Genomic DNA, 26068 nt, shown 5'->3' on the forward strand with positions numbered 1-26068 from the left:
AATAGTATGAGATATAGGAAGTCTATATATGTATATATATATTTATTTTTGAGGGACCCAACTTTTATATCATATATGCTGTAATGTATATGCCATGTTGGGTTGTGTGATAGATATCTATAACATGATCTCTTCCTTTAAGAAATTTATTTTCTTGGGGAGAGAAAACTTATCCATGTGAAAACTTCAGAGAGAAAACACCTAATATAATCCAGTGGGAAATTGTCACAGAATGTTGGCAGCTGGAAGGAACTTCTCTGGTCACCCAATTTTACAGATGAATAAAGACCCTCAGACAAGGCAATATGGGATAGAAGAAAGAGCTCTGACTGGGAATGAGAACCCTGGGAGCTTTGTCCTAACTGTTGGTAAACTATGATTGTGGGTAAGTTTCTTTCCTTCTCTGGGAACTATTTCCACTTGGGGTATCTCATTCCTAAGGTTCCTTACCACTCTAGGATTCTCTGATAAATATGTGACAGGGGGTTATCTACTGAGCTTTGCTGGAGGAGGTAGGACTTGAAGGATGAATAGGGTTTGAATGTAGAAAATGGTGACATTCCACAGAGGGTACAAATAAAGACAGGAACACAGGCTCAGATGCATCATTCTAAAGGCAAATGAGAATGATCTGGAAATCACCTACTTGCTCATTATCAGTGCCCCAAAAAAGAGAACTTGACTTTATTGACTTTTTTCCCCATAAGCCCACTCTGTTCCCTAAAAGCCAATATATTGGTATAAGTAGAAAACAGAAATCTGTCTTGGGGTAGTTAGAGACAGCTGGCAAAGAGGAACACAATGCCTTGTAGCTCAGGCTGGGCATGGCCCTAGAAGGCCAGGTCATTGCTGATCCTTCCCTGGTTTAGGAAAGTCATCAGTAATCATGAAACACAGATTCACAGGAATAAGCAGGTTCACATCTTCTGAGGCCCTAGAGAACAGTGTAGATCAAAGAAATATGATTTCAAATGAAACAAAACTGTACAAGTGACTAAAATAATGTAAATGAAAAATCAATAAATAATGTAAATGAAAAGAAAAGATGGAATGGAACATTGAGTCATTGTAATGACCAGAGATTAGGAAACACCTCCCCCTTTAAATAGAAAAGTGGGAAGCTAGAGGTATAGAATATTACACACTGATAAATCAGTGTCAAGTTTTGGTTTTGCTTAACTATTTTTCTTTGTTACAAAGGATGTTGATGGGGATGGCTTGGTGACCTTAAATTACATCTGGAAGTGACTGATCATCGGTAAAACTTATTTTTTAAAGTTAAAGGCACAGGTAGGTGTCATAGTAAATAGAAAGCTAGGACCGGAGATGGGAGGTCTTGGGTTCAAATTCGACCTCAGATGCTTTCTATCTGTGTGACCCTGGGCAAATCACTCAGCCTCTGTTGCTTAGCCTTTGCCCTTCTGTCTTAAAGTAGTTACAAAGACAGGACAAGCATCCAAAAAAAATTAAGTATAGGAGTCCTCACAGACCCTGTAGATCTTCCACTGCCCTATCAGAACTCCATCCTACAATTTGGACCAGAAACTTGTAGTGGACAAGAGGCCAGGACACAAACAGGAATCATAACTCAGTGTTTGTCAAATGGAGTTGTTTCTTTATTCTAAACCCATCTTCTTTCCCCTCGGGTCTCATCAAACCACCCAGACCATTTTTCCCTGGCAGTTTCCTCTCTACTCATCTCTGGCTTTCAGTATCACTCATGCTCTCTAGGTACCACACCAAAGTTGCCCCCATTCTCTAAATCTGAGAGACAGGCAACTACACCCAGTAGAGAGGGCAGTGAAGGAGCATCAGGAGTCCTGGGTTCCAGTTCTGCTTCTGACTCATTTTGGGGCCCCATTAGGCAAATATGTCCATTTCCACATTTATGGAATTGGGACTGAAGATAGTAGGCTTATGAATCATAGATTCATGGAATTGGGCATCACAGAAATAAGCAGATTCACATCTTCTGAGGCACTAGAGAATAGTCTTTGTAATTGATACTTGCAGGGATTTCTTTCTGGGAAATGAAACACTATTAAGTTTGGAGTCAGCAAGAGAGGAGAGCCATACAGTCCCATTCCAAGGAAGCCTTCCTAGCAGGGCTATAAGTAGTGACACTTATTTCCAAGGTGCCAACATGATGATGGTGGGGACCCTTCCCCCTGCAAAGATGGCATCCCTCTCGCCTTTGGGTCTTCCAGGGTATTCCTTCCCACCAGCTTCCACAGGGCAGGAGCAAAAGGCTCTGAGGGCAGCTACCTCCCTCTCTTGGCATAACTATCAGGGTTCAGGCTATCTCCCACATTCCAACTGCCTCCCAACCCCAACTGAATCTGCCTCAAGTATAGTTACAGCTCTGATTCTTTGAACAATTAACTTTGCTTCACCCTTAACTATGTAGCAAATCACCCCATAGAGAACACAGATCAAAGGAACAAAGATTAGCCTGTATCCATTTTTGTGGACCATTCACTCAATCCGAACCCCAGGCCAGCTTCCCTCACCCACCTGGCATGTGCCTGGGCTGTCTCCCTTCTCTGTTGGTGCTGCCTTTGGGAATTCAGAGTCATTTTATCATGAGCCTGAGAAAAACCATTCATGCGAAGGTGTATCTACTAAGAAGAATCACAGAAATGGATACCTCATGTTGGTGATAGAATACTATTGTGCCAAAGATGAGCAGGATGATTTCAGAACTGATTACATGACAGAACCAGGAGAATTTTGTACACAGCAACATTGTAGCTGTGTTACAAGCAATATTGTAGAAGGATCAATGGGGAAAGACTTTGTTCATCTCAGCAATACAATGATCCAGGACAATTCCAAGGGACTTGTGACAAAGAATCCAACCACCTCCAAGAAAAAGAATTGTTGGAGTCAGAATGCAGCTTGCAGCACATGATTTTTCACATTCATTTATTTATGGTCTTATTTTAATGCCTTGGTTTCATATGTGTATTCTCTTACAACAGTGAATGATATGGTGCCGCGGTCAGGGTCCAGCCTCACTGGCGACTCCAGGGTTCCCGACTGGTGGAGGATGATTGGTCAAAATAAATAAAATAAAATAAACAACAAACAGAAGACAGCTAAATCATAATGGCCATGGGATTGCTTTGCATCTCAGCTGCTCCAACATTCCCAGATTTGGGATTTATTTTTATATCCATATTCTTGGCATGCAGATACACAAATCAAAGAGAGATAATTGGAAAAGTGATACGTTAACTTTTAACAAATCACTTGATTAACATTCTATATTTTATATTGTGATTACAGACAGAATAAAGGTTGCACATGTAGCAGTTAAAATTAGTTTCTCTACTAAAAGTATTATATCTTATGAGGTTTTATTAAAGATTATTAAATAAAGAAAATACAAAATAAGAAAGCATGTGCCTAAGCACAACCACTTACTCTACATCTTGCCTGCTAGGTAGAGAACCGTGTGTGCTTGGAAGCGGAAGCAGGGAGAGAGGCAAGTAGGTGGTACAGTCAGTTTAAATACCTATTGTGTTCTCCAACTCAGGTGAGGACTCAGGATTATAGGGTATTCTGGAAACTTCAAAGGACTTCTGGGAATTGAAGTCTGGGGTTCAAATCTCCATTTTACATTTCACCGTTTGATCCTTATTGGGAAAGATTTTCCCCAAAAGGATCATGAAAACATAATCAAGTTAAAGATTACAATAATTTGAGGATAAGAGGAAAAAAAGGACAAAACCAATAATTGCTAGACTCATTGACAAAAAAACCAGTTAGGGGGCTGTCCCCTTTGGCATGAAAATATAATTACAAATAAATGTTCAATCAACCACACCCAAAGTTCATTCTTGATCTCATGCAGCTTGTGGTCTGGAGGCATCTTCATGGTGTCTTCTCCAAACAGTTCAGTTTCTGGATTTGGAGAGGTAGCATGTTTCTTAACCTAAAATTCTTCTCAAAAGGAATTTATACTTTGCATTTTAAAATAATAATATTTTTACACACACAAGACAAATGATTTCATCACAGGTGGCTTAATTTTCTCATTACCCTGTGAGAAGTTTTGAGCTTACAAACAATCAAGGAAAATTACGTATTGCTTTTAATAAAATGGAATAATTAATCAGCAGTTCTTAGAAGGCAATTCAACAATCATACCATAGGGGCTGAGGGGTCTGGGAACACAATTCAAATTTAGACTGGTGGCTTCTAGGGAGTTACTGATTCACTGAGGCATACTGAAGCTTGATGTACTTGTACTTATCGCTTGGGCCTCTATGATTGATTTGTGTGCTGATTTCATGAGAATAGGCTTCTGTATGTGGGGAAGTTTTTGGCTTGGCCTGTAGCTGTGGTTTTGCTGGGAATTATGTACCTAAGTAAAAGTTAACCCATGATAGTCTTTTGGGATTGGGTTTGAGGGTCTGATCTTTTGGTGATGTTTTGGGGAATAAGGGTACATGTGTTTTGTTCTTGCATTATTTCTTTTGAGACTAAGGGGAATAATAATCATGTCAATTCATAGGTAAGGGGCATTGATGAAAGAAGTCATGCAAGGGGGATAGAGTGGGCAGTCACATCTCGCCAAGGACCACTCTGTGGTCTCCCTAGCTACCACGCATGACTGTCAAGGTGTCGTGGACTGATGGCCCCCAGCAATATGGAAATATGTTTTGCATGATAATACATGTATAATCCAGATCAAATTGCTTACCAGAGTGAGGAGAGAAGGAAGGGAGGGACAGAGGGACGGAGACCATGTGGATCTTATAACTTCAGAAATATGTTGAAAATTGTTATTACATGTAATTGGGGAAAATAAAATATCTTTGAATTTAAAAGTACATAAGAAAAGATAAAATAAAGAAATGGATACACAGTGAGAGAATCAGAAACAAAAACACTATGGTAATGACTATATTGACTATAACAACATAAAAAGACATTTCTAATGGACTGATTGTTAAAAAACTCTTGCCAGCTAATGAACCAATATATATCTCATTAACTATATACACATATATTAATTCACAAGGAAGGTAAAAATAAAATACATATAGAATTCAGGGTCAAGTTCAAAGTCATAATAGATAATATAATGTTATTGTTCAGTCACCTCTGACTCTGTGACCCCATTTTGGGATTTTCTTGGCAAAGATACTGGAGTGGTTTGCCATTTCCTCCAGCTAATTTTTCAGATGAGGAAACTGAGGCAAAAAGGGTTGAGACCTTCCCAGGGTCAATTATGAAACTCAAATTTTTTAAAAAAAATATTAAAAGTTATTTTTACATGTAATTGAGAGAAGTGTTAACTTTAAAAGATTAGTGCTAGGGGGCAGCTGGGTGGCTCAGTGGATTGAGAGTCAGCCCTAGAGACGGGAGGTCCTAGGTTCAAATCTGGCCTCAGATACTTCCCAGCTGTGTGACCCTGGGCACTTAGTCACTTGACCCCCATTGCCTAGCCCTTACCACTCTTCTGCCTTGGAGCCAATACACAGTATTGACTCCAAGACGGAAGGTAAGGGTTTAAAAAAAAATAAAAAAATAAAAGATTAGTGCTGATAGGATTCTCAACAATTCTGGATTATTTATATCTCTGCAATGAGCAGGATTGAGATTTGTCCACCTATGAGGGATGATGGAGACCTGTTGTTCTGGGCAAAAAACATGTAAGGAGTACTCCCAAGGCAAAGTCATAGCCTTTGCTATGCCATAGCATCCAAAATTAGAAGGGACCTCAGGAACCAGCTAATCTAACCCTTTCATTTTAAAGCTGAGAAAAAATGAAACCCAGAGAGGCAGTGATTTCCAGGTCATCTCCAAGACCCTCCATCTTCTCTCCAGTCTCCCCCTCCTCCTCCCTGTTATGGGAATTTTAGGAAAGGGGAAAGGATTTATACACAAGGGGAAAATCACATTTAAATAACTTCCAGAACATTCATATTCAGGTATGTCTCAGCAGCTTCATTCATACAGTCAAGGAATGAAATTGGTGTTTCAGTTGCTTTTTGCTTTATACCTTCAAACTTAGACCATGCATTTGTTCTCTTAGTATATCTACCCATAACCTCTAATATTACTTGTCTAGATTCTTTCATCATGTCATATTAGGCTTTGTCATTCATGTCAATGTCATTATAATGTTCTGGCCATGGTGTTAACAAGGGATCCTACCTAGTTTCATCTATGAACTTGTTTCTTTCCCTTTTTGTCAAAAGTTCTTTCATTAGTAGTGCAAAATCATTGTAATCAGGATCAAACAAATCAATGGCTCTTCTCTATTTCTTTGATTACCTTATTAGGTTCATCGACAAAGGCAGGTGTTCTCTTTTTTATGGATTCTAAGTCTTCCGGTATAAATCATTTATGTGTTTTTACCTGGAAGATCTCATCCCTTGAAACTACTGGGAGATCTCTAGGTGAGAATAAGGTAGCCATCCCTTCAGTCTCTTCCTTCTGTAATCTATTTAGATTTCCAGTTGTACCATTACTTTCTTTTACCCCACAACCATATTCAGTATTCATAAACCTTTTATCTTTCATATACAATTCTATTTGGTCCAGTTGTTGCTTCATGAATATGACCATTTGCTTAAGTTCAGAATCCTTCATAACCCATACCATTGTAGCTTTGAACCAGTTGCCAATAACAAATAGAACCACTCTACACTTATACACAACATACAAATACATAGTATGGGGATATGGAACAAGACAGTTTGCACAGTCATTGACATACACAGTTTCATCCACTTGTAGTCTAAAACCATATAACATACTTTGGGGAATAGGATGAACACAATATATGGGATGTGCAGAACATACTCCCACGGAACAAACAAAAGATCCATTTAAATAACTTGAGTTTATTAACAGAGAAAGGGAAGATATTGAGGATGGAGTAAGGGGAAGGGTAGCCTCTGACTTTTTACCCACTATATTTGATTATCTAAGCTTATACTGTCTAACTATCTAAATCCCACAGTGAACCCAGAATCTCACACACAGAGAGTCAATGGTTAGTCAGGTATCAGGAATGCAAGTTGTGGTAGCCTTAGATGGTCCCATCAAGAGGTCTTTTCCCCAGTCAATCTGTCCACCAAGAAGACTGAAGAGTTTCCTCTCACCTTTAGTCAGCTGATCCTCAAAGACCAGTTGCTTGATAGGTGGTTTGTTCAGGGAGTCTCAGCTACACACCTTCCTTCTTTACTTTCAGCTCCAGACTGAGTCAGTTGGAAACTGCTACTTAGAACTCTGACCCAACCAGCTCATGAAGGATCCCAAGTCTAAAGACCTGCCAATCAATCTTGCAACTTCTACCTTCCCTTGCTACATCCCTCTCCCATGACAGGTTTGGGACCCTGGACCTTATCTTCTGGGGCCTGAGCCCACCATGCATAACATATGCCTCCTCGTAGGGGGATGCTGGGGTCAGCTCAAACCAACTCAAGAAAATGTTAAATTTTCCAGGTGGTTGTTTACACATCAGAAATTGGCAAACTAGAAATCAAGGCTCAAGTTCTTATTTTGTTGATTATCTAGACTTAAGAAAGTAATGGAGAAGATTCTAATAAAGTCAATTATACTTCAATATGATTTTTTCTTTTTTAAATGTACAACACTATTTCTTTTTAAATTTTTTAAAAATTTAATTTTAAATTAAATTTAAATTTAAACATAAAAATTAATATTTTTAAAAATAAAAAATAATTTAAACCTTACCTTCTATCTTAGGATCAATACAGTGTATTGGTTCCAAAGCAGAAGAGCAGTAAGGGCTAGGCAGTGGGAGTTAAAGTGATTTTCCCAGGGTCATATTAGGAAGTATCTGAGGACAAATTTGAACCCAGGACTTTCCAACTCCAGGCCTGGAGCTCTATCCAGTGAGTGACCTAGCTGCCCTTATATACATACATTTTTACCCAGAGATCTGTTATTAAACATTTATGAGCACACCTTTGCCCTTTTCCTACCTTCCTTTCCAATTCATGTTTGCCCAGATAGATTGTCTTTTCCATTGGAATATAAGCACCTTGGAGGCAGGAACTGTTTTATATCTCTATATTTATTTAGTATAATGCCTGGTGCACAGTAGGCACTTCACAAATACTTTTTATTTTATTTAGCTACCCATAGTCACATCAACAGAGATCAGCTTTCCAGAAAGAATAAATGTATTCTTTTTTTAAGTTTATTTAATTAATTAATTTAGAATATTTTTCCTTGGTTACAATATTCATGTTCTTTTCCTCCCTTCTTCCTTCCCCCCTCCTGGAGCGAAAGCACAATTCACTGGGTTTTACATGTGTCACTTATCAAGATCTATTTTGATATTATTAGTAAGAATAAATGTATTCTTGACATACTTTTAAGTTTAATCTTCATTATTAACATTTTATATCACTTTCTTGTCTAGACAATCAACAAAATGACAAGTCCTAAGTTTTAACTTTTGCCATATTTGCATTTATAATTAAATAATGAGCCAGGTCCTCTGATTCCAAAATCAGCGCTTTGGGATGTAGCAAATGGATCTGGGGACCAGGAGTGGGGAGGGAAGGATCTCTCTTGAACAACCCTCCCCTCCAAAACGAATGGGAGAATCAATTTCCTGAGTAAAAGGATTAAAAGTGAGGCTGAAGGGTCCTAAAATCACAAGATTTAGAATTAGAAAAGGGGCCTCCCAAATCATCTGGAGCAATGGATCTCAACCTTTTTCACTAGAAAGAACATATTTAATGCAAAACATGACAAAACTTTATCCCCTCTCCCTCCATACACAATAGTAGTTGTTCTATTGGAATCTAGATTGAGGGGGGAAATGAAGATTAAAAGCCAGGAATAATAGTATGGTATTGTGGGAAATGTGCTGGATTCTGGAGTTGGAGAACTTGGGTTCAAATCCAATTTAGTACCTTTGTAACTTCAAACAAGTCATTCATCTCTCTGAGCCTTGGTTTCCTATACAATGATGGGGTTAGCCTAGATGTCCTCTGGGGTGTCTTCCAGCTCTATAGTCCTACCATGAATGTATTAGTGCTTTTAAATGAATTTTAATGTTAATACATTGCAGCAACATTGGAAAAGTAGTAAAGAAGGGGGCAATTAGGTACCACAGTAGCTAGAGTACCCAGCATGGAGTTGAGAGGTCCTGGGTTCGAATATGGCCTCAGATACTGCCTAGTTTCATGACCCTAGACAAGACATTAACCCCAAATGCCTAGCCCTTGCCATTCTTCTCTCTTAGAATTGATGCTAAGATGGAAGAAGGTCAGGATTTTAAAAAAGAAAAGGAGGGGGAAGCCGGGTGGCTCAGTGAATTGAAAGTCAGGCCTAGAGATGGGAAATCCTAGGTTCAAATCTGACCTCAGACACTTCCCAGCTGTGTGACCCTGGGCAAGTCACTTGACCTCCATTGCCTAGCCCTTACCACTCTTCTGCCTTGGAGCCAATACACAGTATTGACGGAAGGTAAGGGTTTAAAAAAAGAAAGAAAGAAAGAAAAGGAGTCAGAAAGCCATGGGTATGTGAAGCATTATTCAGTGAGACTCCAGAAGGAAAGTCTGCTGAGTCGGTGTGAAATAAACCCTCAAATTTAGCCCGTTTCATCTTCAGATATTCATGAATCTCAAGACCCTTCAGAGCAGATCACCTTTTTGCCCTCATTAGTCAGATTTGAGGTTAAATGAGTCCTTTTCATCTTTTTCCCCCTCTGAGCATCTTTCTCCACCCACTGCTATCTCCACCCCTCTCTCTCCCTCCAACCACCTTCTTTAACGGGGAACGGGGAGGGGGGAGTAGCAGGAAGGGAGGTGTCGGGGAATGAGCAGTCAAGCAAGCATAACTAGCTGCCCCAGATGTCTTCTTAAAAAATCTAAGCCTGCTTGTACAGGGAATCCCAGAAGCCCTGTTGGCCTCTAGGGCTAAGCATCCATCTGGACAAAGTGGTCACCATGACAACAGAATCCTGGAGCCCCAGTCTTGGAGAGGAAGATGGGAACTATGACTGGTCAGGGGACTATGGAGAGCCCAAGCTCTGTCTCACTTCTGACCTCCCCTATGGTTATGTCTATATACCCCTCCTTTACCTGGCAGCCTTTGGGGCTGGGCTGGTGGGCAACTCCTTTGTGGTTTGGCTGCTGGTTGGGCAGCAGGGCCCCCGGCGGCTGGTGGACACCTTTGTGCTCCACCTGGCTGTGGCTGACCTGGTGTTTGTGGTCACCCTACCGTTCTGGGCCACAGCCGCAGGACTGGGCGGCCGCTGGACCTTTGGGGAGGGTCTCTGCAAGGTCAGCAGTTTTGTTATCGCAGTGACCAGATGTGCCAGTACCCTACTTCTGGCTGGCATGAGTGTGGATCGATACCTAGCCGTGGTGAAACTCCTGGATGCCAAGCCTCTTCGGAACCAGAGCTGCATGCTGACGGCATGTGGAGTGATCTGGATCATCTCCATTCTGGCTGGCATTCCCTCTCTGGTCTACAGGAAATTGTTGCCCATGCCAGTCGGTCCTGGCAGCCTGTGTGGAGATGACCATACTGACATCTTCCAGTGGCTCAGCCTCCTGGTCCTCTTCCTCACATTCATCCTCCCGCTGGCCATCACCTTTTTCTGCTACTCCCTTATCTCTCGACGTCTCTGGAGTCTCCCTCACCTGAGCAGGGGTCGGAAGAACTCCCTGAGGATCATCTTTGCCATCATGGGCACCTTCACCTGCTGCTGGCTTCCCTTTAGCCTATTGAAGACATTCTTCCACATCGCCCACCTGAGAGCTCTGCCTTTAGACTGCCCAGTGATTCTGGCACTGCGCTGGGGCTTCACCCTCACCACCTGCCTAGCCTTTGTCAATAGCAGTGCCAACCCCATCATCTACCTTCTTCTGGATCGTTCCTTCCAGGCTCGGGTTCGGGGGTCCTGCAGGAGGACCCGACCTCCCCTGACAAGCAGAGGGAGCTCAGCCTCCTCTCTCTCTGGGGGTGACAGCTGGAGCTGGGGACTAGGACGGAGCATCCGCACCACTCCTAGAATTTCCTTCCTCCAAAATCCATGAGGGAAAGGGGAAAGAATGCAGGGAGGAACCAAAATGAACAGGTAATAGGGGGGGCAGCGTGGTTTCTTCCTTACTCCAGATGTCTTTTCTTAAAGCAAACAACACCAGCTTCTCCGCCTGGATTCCTGACTTTAAGAGCCACCACTTCTCGAGGGCTCTAAGGCCAATAGACTGGGCACCCTTCACCAGCCCAGAGCAGCGGGGCCACACATTTCTCTCCATCTCTGTGTGTACAATTTGGACCATTTTCTTTACTGAGGAGGTTGGTCACTGACCCTGAAAAAACCCAACTGACCCAGAGAACCCTACAACCAGCAATCCTGTAGCGTTACCCAGCCTAACCTTAGCCTTGGCAATAAATTCCATTCTCAGTCCTTTCATTTCTGTTTTCTCTCTTTACCAAAATGCCAGATTGAGTCAGAATAGCATATTGACCACTAACAATAGTAGCTTGCATGTATAATGGGTTTAAGGTTTTTGTAATACGAGGCATTGGTTCCAAGGCAGAAGAGTGGTATTAAGCCATGGGGATGAAGTGACTTGTCCAGGGTCTCACAGCTAGGAAGTATCTGGGGCCAAATTTGAACCAAGGACCACTCATCACTAGGCCTGGCTCTCTATCCACAGAGCCACCCAGCTGCCCCCTTGTTTAAGATTTTAAATCTCATTTGACCAATCCAAAAAAAGATTTAATCCAGACTCCCATCTCGGTTTTACTCACCTCAGCCCTAGAGATCAGTCAGGTCTCACTTCACCTCCCATTCCCCAAACCCACAGAACTGAAATGGTTGGCTAGAGACTCGACCCTGCAAAGGGATAGTTTCTGCCTTGCCCTGTCCTCTATTCCCTTCTTGCTACCTAGCTTCTGACTCACAATTCCCTCTCCTCTTCGGGGATCTTTGTGGTATGTCAGGGTGCTTTGAGGTCAGACACAGATGTAGTTAATCAGACCAAGACCATTAGTCATCCATCACTTTTTTGTTTTCAAAGCTCTGCAGAATCCCTGTCCTCTTCTCTTCTCTGGGTTGCCTCTAGACCTTGGTTAGTTTCCTTAGAAGCCTTACTTTCCATGGAACCTGGGCTCTTGATTTTGTTGTTTAGGCAACAATTCAAAATGTTGAAAGATTACCCCTGGAAGATGTTTTTTACAGTTCCCAGAAACAGAGGAAACGAGGCACAGACACTACAATAACAGTCAGGAGATTTTAATTAGATGAGGAAACTGAGGCATGAGAGCCAGGGCAGGCAAAGTGACTAACCCTGAGTCAGAAATTTGCCATTAAATCCTATTTGATTCAATGCTGGGTTTATTTACCCACTCTGTCTTTTCTCTTTCCTTTAGTACCCAAGGCTCTGAAATATTGAGTTGGGGTGGTGGGGAAGGGAGGGTCCTGCCAAGAAGGTGAATTCTGGACAGAGCGACTGGGTTCCTGAGCTCTCCTGTTCTCCTTTCCTTAGCCATGGATCAACAAAATCCACAAAGTTCTCTGGCCAGCAAAGAGCTGTCCTATCCTTGACAATAAATACATTTTCACAAACTGAGCTCCCTGCCTTTTTGTCTTTGCTTGAAGTTGTCACTTGCCTGTGTCTCTGGGGACGGGTCTCATGATGGGTTGACCAGAAATCAAACCATCCAAGAATTGAGGTTGACCTCAGGAGTTTAAGTTTCATTGCAGAGGACCAGGGGAAACACCCTGACCCAATCAGGAGGAACACGGTCTATTAATTTTCTAAAATAGTTTTTCAAAAGAACCTTGAGTTTTACACATTTATAGACAGAAAAGTAATAAGGTGATGATTTAGCATCTGGAGAGGGACTAATTACTGCAGAGACAAGATGTATTACTTTCTTCTTCAAAAAAGTTCTGGCATCAGTTTCTGTGATAACTGGATACAAAGTTTCTCATTTAGAGCATTTTTTTGTGTCTTGGACCCCACTGGTTGTCTGCTGAAACTTACAGACTTTTTCTCAGAATAATATTTTGAAATGCATAAAATAAAACAGGATTGCAAAGCAAATCAATTATATTGAAATACAGTTATTATAACATGTATATATGTTAAAAACAAGCTTGAGTTTGGGATGCTAATACGTTGTTGGTAGAGTTGTGAAATGATCTAACATTTGGAGAACAATTTGGAACTATGCCTAAATGGCTGTGAAACTGTGTATATACCCTTTGATCCAGCAATACCAATAGTGGGTTTGTATCCCAAAAAGATCAAAGGAAAAGAACCTGATGTACCAAACTCTTTAGAGCAGCTCTTTTTGTGGTGGCAAAGAACTGGACATTAAGGGGATGCCCATCAGTTGGGGAATGACTGAACAAGCTGTGGCACATGGTTGCAATGGAATATTACTGTGCCATAAGAAATGATGAACAGGATGATTTCCGAAAAAATGAAGATTTATAGGGAAACTGAAGCGAGCAGAACCAAATTGTATACGGTGATGGGTGACGGCATTATAATGCACTGATCAACTGTGAATGACAGCTATTCTCAGCCATATGATGATCCAAGCTAACTCCTAAGGACTTACGGTGAAGGGTGCTGTCTGCCTTCAGAGAGAGAGAAATGTGGAAGTCTGGGTATATATCAAGGATTACTTTTTAAAACTAGTTTTCTTAGAGTTGTTTTTTATCTATATTTTCTTTTTTCATGGCTAGTGTAGAAATGTGTTTTGTATGATTGCTCACGTATAATCTTTATCAAGTGCTTAATCTTCTCAGAAAACAGGGAGGGGGAAGAATTTAGAATTAAAAAAATTTTAAAGTGAATGATAAAAATAGTTTTATATATAATTTAAAAAATAAATGTATAAATAAATAAAGGAAATTTTAAAAACAACAAGTTCATAGATCTCAGTTCAAGGAACCCTGCTTTAGGGATTATTTTCTGAACCATGGACTCATAGATTTAGAGCTAGAATAGACCTTGAAGGAGACTGGCTTCAAACTCCTCATTCTATGGCTTAGAAAACTGAGGCACAAAGAGGCTAAATGATTTGTCCAAGGTCAGGCAGGAAGGAAATGTCTGAGTCAAGATACTTGTACTCAAGACTTCCCAAATCCAAGTCCAGTGCCTCCTCTACTACATCATTCTTCCTCCTGATCTGAGTCTTCTCTTTCTTGGTTTGAGACAGTTAGGCACTGGTTGTTGGGCATATTTGCCCTTTGAAGAAACTTTGATCTCACCAGAAATAGAAAAGGAACTTAGGAAATGTGTTTTCCTTGAGATGGGGGGTTTGGGATGGGGATGAAGAAATTGAAGGAAAAGAGTTAATTATCAAGTTAACCTTCATGCTCACAACTGGCTTTTCAGATTGACTAATGTATCAGAATTTGGTCAGGAGCCCAGGTGTTCATTTCTGTCTTTCTATAGATGCATAGTCAGGTATAACAGATGGACTTAGAACAAGGAAGATCTGAATTCAAATCCTGGCCCCAACACTCACTAGTTGTGTGACAATAGGCAAATGGAATATTCCCTCTAAGCCTTAGTTTCCTCATTTATCAAACATGATTACCAAGACCTATAGTTTTTAGTTAATAGAATTCGTGTAAAGATCTAATGGGATAATGTATATGGAGAAATTTATTAAAACTAAAGTGACAAATATTACTATTATTATTATTATTATTACTATTATTATTGTAATACATGGCTCTTTAAAGCTATTTAATTTTCATCTAACAATTGCTTTTCTTTTTTTCCTATGCTTATCCTCCCCAAGCATATTGTATTCATCCCCACCTCAATTCTATTTAACATTTTCCAGATACCTACTATGTGTTAGTCACACTATGAAACCCTAGGGATTCAAACTCACAAAAAAATAATCTTTACCCTCAAGGACCTTACATTCCACTGGTGGATGTAATTTATACACAAATAAAATATAATATGGGCAGCTAAGTGGCACATTAGATAAAGCACCGACCTCGAGTCAGGAAGACTCATCTTCCTAGAGTTCAAATGTGACCTCAGATATGTCCTAGATATATGACCCTGGATAAGTCTTTTTACCTTGTTTGCCTCAGTTTCCTCATCTGTAAAATGAACTGGAAGAGGAAATGGCCAACCACTCCAGAACCTTTGCCAAGAAGATTCCAAAGAGGTCATGAAGAGTCAGATATGACTGAAATGACTGAATGACAATATATATATATATACATAATACATAACTAATATAATACCTAACATTTATGCTGTAGTATATAGCACTCTAAGGTTTGTAAAGCACTTTACAATGTTAGAATTCGATGAAGTTGGGGCTATTATTAACTGCATTTTACAGAGGAAACAGAGGCTGGATGAATTCAAGTGATTCACACAACTAAGAAGCATCTGAGATTAGAATATGTATTTTCCTGACTCCATGGCTCACACTCTACCCAAATTTCCATTTATCTACCAAATAACAAAGCACACTGAGTGATTTCAAGAGGGTGGGTGGGAAGGAAGGAAGGAGCAGTGGGGCATTATAAACAATTTGTAGGAGGTGACAGCAGAGCAGCGCTTTGAAGGAAACTAGAAGGCTAAGTGACAAGGAAGGGCATCCCTGGCATTGGCACAATTAGGGCAAAAGCCCAGAGATGGAATGTCCTAGATGAGAAAGAGCTAGTATGGGGGAGAGAGAGTAAAGGGTTTTATTATGAAATGAGACTGGAAAAGCAATGCAAAACAACACGTGGTAAGGGTGTAAAAGAGGTACAAACCAAGTGCTATTTATTACCCCAGGTCTGAGAGTAGTTAGTTGAAGGGAGAGGAAGAGATCATCAATTGCTAGGGGGTTTCCTGAAACTCAGTTATTTTCTCCTTTCCTTTTCATCATGTCAGAGAATTTCTGTCTTTCTTTGGGTTCCTGATTATAATGGATTTTTTAAAACTACATAATCTTTATCCTGTTTTCTGCCATTACGATAATGGTCAAACATAGGTGAAATTAGATCATAAATTTAGAATTGGTTAAAAGGGAACTTTGGAATTATCTAGTCCAATTTCCTCATTTTACAGATAAGCCCAGAGAAGTAAAGCAATTTGTCCAAGGTCACACAGATAATAAATGGCAGAACTGGGATCAGAACTCAGGTCCTGTGACTTAAATTCAGCCTTATTTCCATAACAACCTCACTCCCTTTTACAACTCAAATTCAAACCCAAGATTCCAACTCCAAGTTCAGTGCCATTCCTACTGAACCATAGTGATGCTGACAGGGCAGAAGAGTGCTCATAAGGGAAAACTGAGTCAACAAGAATGGAAGGTTATCCAATGAGCCACTCACTGAAAGGGATCGACTCATTTCTAGGCTGTACCTCATCCACACTATGAGCCATAGGGAAGAGGCAGGAGATGGATACACTACAGGTTCCAGAGTGTGTGAAATGACTGGCATCCCAAGCTGAAGGGAATGGTACCACTGGTGACCTTCCTATGCATGGTTCTGATTGGCCCCTCTCTGAGTCATTTCTGGGATTTTATTTTTCCCCCTGAAAGGCTGTGCCCCTAGGGCACACTGTGAGAACCCAGATGCCTGGGCAATGATGAGTGAACTAGGGAGTTCAACAGCATGGCAGGGGCCTGGGAGTGGGAGATTTGGTAAAAGGCTGGTCTGAGATGACTCAGCCCCTCATGTCACTCTGAGGGCAGATAAAGTCCTTGAAGCTGAGCTTCCTACATGGAAATGTGGGGTTAAGAGCCTGAGGAAGCCTCCAGTCTAACTACCACTATGAGGTCTGTCTGGGCTTCCTCCTTTAAATTAAGCTCCCCTAAAGTCTTCCTCCCTCCTCTAACTCCCCCAACTCCCTCTAAGTCTTGGTCCTCCTCTCTGAAAATTGAGAAAATGTTGGGATTGCATGAAATCACTGGAATAACCTGTATCATACTATTTACCATCTTGGGGGAGAAGGAGAGAGAAGATCTGAATCCTAAAAAATGTTAGAAAATAATTGTCAAAAATTGTTTCTACATGTAATTGAAAATAAAGTATTTTTAAGTGCCTGGGGGGGAGGCAAGAGAGAGAATATTGGGAAGATCTGGAACTAAAGTGCTATGAGAATGCTTATTGATTCAGAGTCAAATGAGGGTGAAGGGAGTGAAATCACTTCCCCACCTCACCTACTCATTGTCACTAAAAAGTATCTAGGCAGTTTGGTGGTGCAGTAGATAGTATTAGAGTTAGGAAGTTCTGAGTTCAAATCTAGATTTAGACGCTTCCTAGCTAGCTGTATAAACTTGGGCGAGTCACTGAAACTTTGTTTGTCTTGTTTTTTTCATCTGGAATAATAACAACACCCACCTCCCAGGACTTGTGAGAGTCAGATGAGATAAAATTTGTAAAGAGCTTTGCAAACCTTAGAACTTTATATAATGCTAGTGATGATAATGGTTATGATGATGATGATGATGATGATGGTAGTGATAATGGTGATAGTGATGATAATGGTAATGATGATGGTGGTGATAATGGTGATAGTGATGATGATGGTAGTGATGATGGTGATAGTGATGATAATGCTGATGTGGTGATGATGGTGATAGTGATGATGATGGTAGTGATAATGGTGATAGTGATGATAATGCTGATGATGGTGGTAGTGATGGTGATAGTGATGATGATGGTGGTGTTGATAGTGATGGTGATGATAACGTTGATGATGGTGATGGTGATAATGCCCTTGATGGCACTCCCTGTCATCAAGAACCCAAAAGCATAAGATTCCATATAGGGAGGGCCACATATCCTAAGATCAGAGAGGGTTAGACTGGGAAGGGACCCTAAATGTCATCTAGTCTAATTCCTCCAATCTTCAGATATGGCAACAGACAAGAGTAACTTGTCCCCATGATATAGTTAAACTCCTGGGTAAGGGTAGCATTAGAAATCTGGTTTCCCAGCACTTTGGCCAGTGATCTCTCCATGATGTGACAGTGCTGCCTGCCTTTGACTTTTGGGAATTCCACTATTCAAAGAAAGGTAAGTGACTTGCCCAAGGGTATTAGTTAATCAACAAGCATTTATTAACCACCTACTATCTGCCAGACACAGGGGGTTTGTAAGCTTTGGAGGTCAAGAATAGTTTCATTTTTGACTGGTATCTCCAGCTTCAAGCATAATGCCTGGCACATAGAGGTGATTAATAAATGTTTACTGATTATTATTAACAGCATAAGTGAAACAGTCCCTGCCTTCAAAGGGCTTATGTTGTATTGAGAGGAAACATGTACATATAAAAGTAAATGTGAAATATATATAAAATAAATGCCAGGTAATTGGATGACTCTCATTAAGCACTGGGAGGAATGGGAAAGAGTTCATATAGAAGGTTGAGGTAAGTATTGGTTGAGTCTAGGAATTGTAAAAGTCAGAGGTGGGATGGAATGCCTTCCAGGCTCAGAGGACAGCCTGGATATGGACAAAGACATGGAAGACAGAATGTTGCATATGAGAGACAGAGAATTAACCTGTTGGGCTGGCCCCTAAAGTGTTTGAAAGGAGTAATACAGAATAAGGAAAGGAGGAGGATAAGCTTGAGCCAGGCTATAAATAGCTTTAAATGACAGAGTTTGTATTTGATACTACAGGTAATAGGGCTTATTAACTAGAGCTTATTGAAGGTGGTCAAATATTAAATAATATGTTACTTAAAAATAAAAATTAAAAAAAGAATATATCATTTTGACAGTAGGATGGAGAACAGATTAAGAGTGAAGAAATCAGAAGCAGGATGAGCATGTCATTTAACTTTCATTTTTTAAAATTTATTTTCTCCATCTGTAAAATGAGTGGATTAGACTCAATGTCTTCCCTCCCATGACCATCTATGTCTAACCAATGACAGGTGATCAGGGTCATAGAACTAGATGGTGATTGAATACTTCTCTCCTGGTCCCTATGCTTCCCACCTGTCTCCTCTCCTCCACAAGCCATCAGAAACTAGTTCTTCCAGTTCTGCTTGCCAGGAGTAGACTATACCAAGGCACAAAAGGGAGATGGAAAACCAGCCTTCTCATCTAAAATCAGGGTCAGTCTTAGAATAGCTGGGGCGGAAGAGTAACAAGCCTGTGGTCGGCCCCTATGATAAGGGACAGCAGCTTCCTGGGGCAGCTTCTTTGGAAAGGCATGCAGATGCCCATCATGGGCGGAGCAAAGCTGAACTCACATCTTGCCAAACGCTTGAGAGCTCTGACCTCTTTTTTAAAGGGGAAATGGCTGTTCAAGGGGCTGAGCTGATTAAAGGCATTTTTTGTGTTTGATGCTTAAATGCCTCAGTGAAGAAACTAGAGACCAGCTAATTAAGATATCACTTTGAATCGGGAGGAGAGGTGCCAGACAGATGACACCATTTATCTGGTTTCATTTCATTCTAGAAATGACTGTCCTTTCAAACCTGGAAAACACTTCTCATCTCTTCCCAGTCTGACCATTTCTGTATATTAGCTTTGCCCAGAATGAGCCCAGTAAGGCTGGAGGGGCTTTTGATCCTCGGGTGCCTCCATCCTAAGCCATGATGAGGGGGGGGGGGAGGATACCCTAGGAACACAAGAGCACTGGGTGTTGATTTTGAGAAAGAGGAGGTGCTTTCTCAGGACATGCTGAAATTTCTCAGAAATTAATGGTAAAGTGAGATGGTTGAACCAAATGCTTCCTTCCCCTTCTAATTCTGATATTCTATGACTTATAGGTACATAGTTAGAGGCAGCTGGGTGGTACAGTGGATAGAGTACTCAGGATAGTTAGAAAGACCTGAGTCCAAATCTGGCCTCACACACTTAATAGCTATGTGACCCTGGGTAAGTCATCTATCCTCTATCTCAGTTTTGCTACTGTCCTTTAGTCATTTTCAGTCATATCCAATTCTTCATGACCTGATTTGGGGTTTTCTTGCCAAAGACACTGGAGAGGTTTGCCATTTCCTCTTCCATCTCATTTTACAGATGAGGAAACTGAGGCAAATAGGGTAAAGTGACTTGCCCAGGGTCAACCAATGAGGAATTGTCTGAGGCTGGGTTTGAATTCAGTCTCCCTGACTCCAGTTTTGGAACTTCATCCATTGCACCACCCACATGTCCCAGTTTCCTTGGCTGCAAAATGAAGAAAATAACAGCATCTACCTCCCATAGTTGGTCTGAGGATCAAATAAGATATTGTTGATAAAACCCTCAGCGCAGTGCTGGCACACAGTAGGCATATAATAAATCCTTTCTTCCCTTTTCTATCAACTTATTAACCTGCCTTTTCACATGGCCTTTTAGTCTCAAAGTCTTCCAGATCATATTTTGATTATGTCTCATGTCCCAAACTGAATTCAGCATCCTTCCTCCCAAACTAGCCCAGACTCCCCCGTTTTCATCTAACTGGGTTTTAGTGAAACCTGGAAACATTTTTTGAATTTTCTCTTCCCCCCACATCTAATTAGTTGCCAAATTGTGACATTTTTTTCTCTCTCACCTCTTGGATTCCCCACTTCCACCCCTTGGTATGTTCCTTGGGGCCAGAGACCGACTTTTGACTTCTTTGTTTCCCCAGCACTGAGCATAGTGCCTGGTGTATAGTAGACACTTAATGCTTATTGACCGAGTGCTTAAGAAGGAATGGTCCGAAAGCTGGGCGGTTCAGTGGATAGAGAGTCAGGTCTGGAGTCTGGAGGACCTAAGTTCAAATTTGGCCTCAAATATTTCCTAACTCTGTGACTTAAGGCAAGTCACTTAACCCTTATTGCCTAGCCCTTACCACTCTTCTGTCTTAGAATCAATTCCAAGAGAGAAAGTAAGGGTTAAAATAAAAGCAATATGTTATTCATAAGAAGTACCTTTAATCAAGAAATATTTAAATAGATTCATATTAAAAGACTGGTGCTCCTAGTTTCATAGTAACTTATAGGAAAAATGAGAGCATGAAAAAGTCAGTAAGGTTAAATCTCAAATAAGTGCATCAGTTTTAAATATAGATGAACCTAAGTGTTCTAAGTTAAACTTTACCAAAAAAAAAAAGTTTACATTCTCATGGAAGTAGTCAAAAAATCCTTAATAATGAAGGATTTTAGTATCCCTTCAGCAGAATGAGACAAATGAGAAAGAATATCTAAAATTGAATAAATTATTAAGAAAACCAAGTCTAATAGATGTATGGAAAGAATTCAATAAAAAAGCAAAGATTATTTTTCTAATGCACAAAAAACTGATCTTTGTTAAATTGAGAAGAAAATATAGGCGCTATCAAAGGAAATCAATGAGATAGAATCAAGGCAGTTCTCAGAAGTAAATTTATAGTATTTAAATTTATCAGTAAGAGAGAAATCTAGTGGGTTAGGTTTGTACTTTAAAAACTTGAAAAAAATAAGGCAATAAACAACAGGAAACAAAAAAAAGAAAAATAACCAAGATCACATCTGAACTTCATAGTAATGAAAAATAAGAAAACCACTCAATTTATAAATCAAATCAAGAGTTGTTTTGAGTTCAAATTAAAAGGTAATAAACAATGAACAAGTCTCATCTTTAAAAGAGAGAAAACCAAACTCACCAAGATTAGAAACAAGACAATAGACTTCATGAAAGCAAAAGAAATAAAGAAAATTATCAGAGATGATCATACATAGTTCCACCTTTAACACAATAATTATATGGCCAAAGAGAAGTCACTCTAGCTGTTTAAGCTTCACTTTCCTCATTTGTGAAATGTGAATATTAATACCTATTATATCCACTTCAGAGGGTAGTTATGAAGCTTCGATGGGCATATAAAGTAGCTTACAAACTCCAGAACCCTATACAAATATAAACTGCTATTTCTAATCTTATTATTCCAAATAATACTACTTAGTGTGAACCAAAGTTAATGATTCACTGTCAGGAAGGAAGTCTTCTGAAAAGTGCTCCAGAGATTTGGGCTTCATCCTGTGCTATTTATTTAATATTTGTTTCAGTGACTTGGATAATGGCATGGGTTGTTATGCTCATCAAGTTTTAAAGTAATAAATCCATAAATGAATAAAATAAATTTATTAAGTAATAAATAGCTAGCATTAGATAGAGTCAGACTCTAAAAGGAAGATGGAATAAATCCGAGAAGGTGAAATCCAATTGAGATAATGTAAAGCCTTACAGTTGGATTGGGAATATCATCTTCAAAAGTACAAGATGGAGGAGGTATGGTTAGAACAAACATTCACCTGAAAAAGATCCAAGATGTATTTCCATTATCTACCAAATCCATGTGGTTCAATGATGGGGTATGACAACCAAAAAAGTTAATGCAATCTTAGACTACATTAAGAGAGGCATAGAGTCTCTCCTGATCCAGTTTAATCCAGAGTATCATGTTCAGTTCAGGGTGCCTCATTTTTAGAAGGTGCAGGTTTTTCTAGGCAGAATATGTGCTTTAGATACCATGCCCTCATGACCACATGGAAGCTAGGGTGGGAGTTAAGGTAACCGGCTCCCTTTCTTCTCTGCTCTTGGAAAGCAGCTCACATACATATCTCAGGCACAATTCACAGCTGGAAAGGAAGAAAGAGCCCAAGAGAGTGGATCATCTCCTTTTTCTATATCCACTGAGTCATCAATACTGTCCCCACTCAACAGCCAATAAAGGGGATACTTTGTCATTCCAAAGAACAAGCCCTTCATCACTGATGCACAACATGAGCAAAAACAAGTCCCAAAGCTCCAAATGGTTTCGTTTAAAACCAGGAATGACTATTCAGCCTCGTTACTACAGCTCCTAAAAGGATATTTTTATAGAGATTTAAAAAAATTAGTATGAAAAAAATGAGATCTGCTCAGGTGTGGTGTACATCTGGGATCTTAAGCTACCAGAGAGGCTGAGGCTGGAGGATCTCTTGAGGCTGGGGTGTTGTGAGTTACAATGGGCTTTGCTCTAGCAGTGTCCAAGCTAAGTTTGGCATTCATTGGTGAACCCGAAGGAGTAGAGGGGGTAAGAGTGGGTGGCACTAAGTTGGAGGGGTGAACTGGTTTAGGTCAGAGAAATGTATCATGTCAAAGTTCCTTCACTGATCAGAACTTTTGCATTTCCAACCTAGGCAAAGTAGAGAGATTGTCAAGAAAGAAAGAAAGAAAGAAAGAAAGAAAGAAAGAAAGAAAGAAAGAAAGAAAGAAAGAAAGAAAGAAAGAAAGAAAGAAAGAAAGAAAGAAAGAAAGAAAGAAAGAAAGAAAGAAAGAAAGAAAGAAAGAAAGAAAGAAAGAAAGAAAGAAAGAAAGAAAGAAAGAAAGAAAGAAAGAAAGAAAGAAAGAAAGAAAGAAAGAAAGAAAGAAAGAAAGAAAGAAAGAAAGAAAGAAAGAAAGAAAGAAAGAAAGAAAGAAAGAAAGAAAGAAAGAAAGAAAGAAAGAAAGAAAGAAAGAGAAAAGGAAAAGGAAAAAAGAGATCAACAAGAATATCAAACAGAACTATGAAAAAGGAAATGGGTCAAGGGGGACTTGCCCAAGCAGGTTTCAAAATGTACGATAGAGCAAAAATTATTTTTAAAAAATCTGTCTCATGCTAAAAAAAAAAAGAAAGAAAAATAGATCAGAAAGAACAGAAAGAGAATTTAGAAATAGAATCTTATCCATGGAAGAAATATATGCTGGAAAAAATATTAAAATGTAAAAATCCCTTATTGAGATGGTATCAAATCAATAAAAATTGTTTTGAAAAATTGGATAACTGCATAATGAAAAATAGGGTAAGTGAGAACTAGTCTTCAAACCACACACTACAATAAAATCTAACTTGATCAATGATATTATTTTTTATTTTCATTAATTAGTTAATTTAGAATATTTTTCCATGGTTACATTTCCTTCCATTTTAATTAATTAGTTTAGAACATTTTCCCATGGTTACATGATTCATGTTCTTTTCCTCCATTTAAAAATTTTTTATTAATTAATTTAGAATATTTTTCCATGGTTACATGATTCATGTTCTTTCCCTCCCCTCCTCTCTCCCCTGTCGCTGAACTAATGAGCAATTCCACTGGGTTATACATATACAAAGATACAATTTTTAAGCACTAAAACTACAAAGAAAAAATTATCTATTTGTCTCATGGAATGGAGTATTATTTTTATTAAAGAAAAGAAATAATTGGATTTAAAATCAATAGATTTAAAAGAATCCTGCATAACAAACAGCAATCTATCTATCTATTTATACATATATAAAAGAAAAGGAATGGATAAGAAGGAAATTTGCAGAAAATATATCGGATAAATAGATGACATCTAGAATCTAAAAAACTGATACAAACCTCCAAGAGTAATACAAACTCCTTAATAGGTAAATGGATATAAAAAGAAAGTACAAACTGTTCACATAAAAAGATATTAGAAGATAGAATTCTTTAAAAATCAGAGAAATGCAAATTAAAACAACTTTGAGATACCATTTGTTACCCACTAAATTAAAAAAACAAACAAACCAGGTAGCAAAAAATGACAAAAATCCAGTTTCGGTGGATCTGTAGGGGAATCAGGAACTGTTCCGTTGTTAACAGAATTGCATTTAGTTTTAGACATGCAATGTATTATTTTAATTTGCTTTATTGTGCTTATTTGTTAGAAAGGAGAGTTCTTTGAGGGGACGAGTCATCCTTGGGAAATCACAATGATATGAAAAAGAGAGGAGTATCCATAAAACATGAAAAAAATTCAGTCACAAAACTGATCATACCAATTAACCCAGAAATTCTATTAGAATTTTGTCATGAAGATATCATGAAAAATTAAAAAAAAATTAACGATCTCGGGGTACAGAAGGTTCACAGTAGCTCTATCTCTCCCGCAAAAAATCTATAACTTAAAATAATTTTATTACCTAAATAATCTGTATATGTGAAAAGAATTAGAGAATTACTGTATAACATGTGCTATATTAAGAGAAGGGAGTTGATCTTTGAAAGCCCAGGACCTAATCACAGAAAACAGGTGGATTAGGAGGTTCTTCACTAACTATAAAAATGGTTTTACTTTTTATGAAGTTCAATCAAGCCTCTTTAGCAAATAAGAAAGGGAGTAACGCCAAGGGAGCAGAAATGATCATAGTGCCCTTGAGTGCTCTTTAAAAGTCCATTCAATGGGTACAGGCAGAAAGGAAGACTCAAATTAGCTTGTGACCAGAAACAAACAACCAAGCAGCTGCGAAAGGGCGGCCAAGAGAAACCCCTACAATGAGGAAAACAGAAGTGTTGTTGGTCCAGGCAGCCACCAGGCAGGACCAGGGCCCGGACTCCAAGGAATATGGCAGTTGATATGTTGCTATATCCACTTCCTCACCTCCTACTGCACACTCCAAAAGCGGTCATTTTTTTAAACCCTTACTTTTTGTCTTAGAATCAATACTGTGTATTGGTTCCAAGGCAGAAGATCGGTAAGGGCTAGCCAATGGGGGTTAAGTGACTTGTCCAGAGTCACCCAGCCAGGAAGTATCTGAGACCAGATTTGGACCTGTCTCTGAACCTGGCTCTCAATATACTACTGAGGCACTCAGCTGCTCCTAAATAGCTTTTTCTTTTTTTTTTTTAATAGCCTTTTCCCATTGGGATCCCATATGGCAAGGCAAGGCAACAAGAATTAATTAAGCATTTTCTAGGTGCCAGACACTGTAAGAACAGGGGATACTAATTCAAGCAGGAAAAAATTTTCCCTGCCCTCAAAGAGCTTATATTCTAACAGGGAAATAAAGCTTGCCCAGATATGGGAATATACAAAACATAAAAAAATATACAATAAAGGAGGATAAGGGGCAAGAATTAGCAAGTTAAGGATCAAGTTAAAACTAAGTAATATAAATAATTCTCTTAGTGGTAAGTTTCATGAGGTGAGAGGTTACTTCTTAAACAAATTTAGTGTTTCGCTCAAGTGTTCAGTGCAGTGCTCAACACACAGTAGTACTTAAGAGTTTATTGAAATGTTTAATTAAATTGACCAAAAAACTAGGACTTAGCTTCTCAGATCAGATCTGCCATTAAATTTTGGGGTGAACGTAACCAAACTTCTTTCTTGGCTTCTATTTTTACTC

The 26068-nt window shown here is 39.4% G+C and overlaps 1 protein-coding gene across 1 annotated transcript; it reads left to right on the top strand.

Annotated features, from left to right (window-relative positions):
* Window positions 1-9947: 9947 nt before the first annotated feature.
* Window positions 9948-11422, top strand: GPR25 (G protein-coupled receptor 25). Its single transcript, XM_007507853.2, has one exon. The coding sequence runs from the start codon at window positions 9948-9950 to the stop codon at window positions 11040-11042; it is 1095 nt and encodes a 364-aa protein (XP_007507915.2). The 3' UTR covers window positions 11043-11422.
* The last annotated feature ends 14646 nt before the right edge of the window (window positions 11423-26068 follow it).

The sequence above is a fragment of the Monodelphis domestica genome, chromosome 2 (genome assembly GCF_027887165.1).
Source record: "Monodelphis domestica isolate mMonDom1 chromosome 2, mMonDom1.pri, whole genome shotgun sequence".
Taxonomy (NCBI): Eukaryota; Metazoa; Chordata; class Mammalia; order Didelphimorphia; family Didelphidae; genus Monodelphis; species Monodelphis domestica.

Bases quoted from the DNA above. Each gene is read 5' to 3' on its own strand.
- GPR25 (XM_007507853.2), top strand. From the start codon at position 9,948: ATGACAACAGAATCCTGGAGCCCCAGTCTTGGAGAGGAAGATGGGAAC.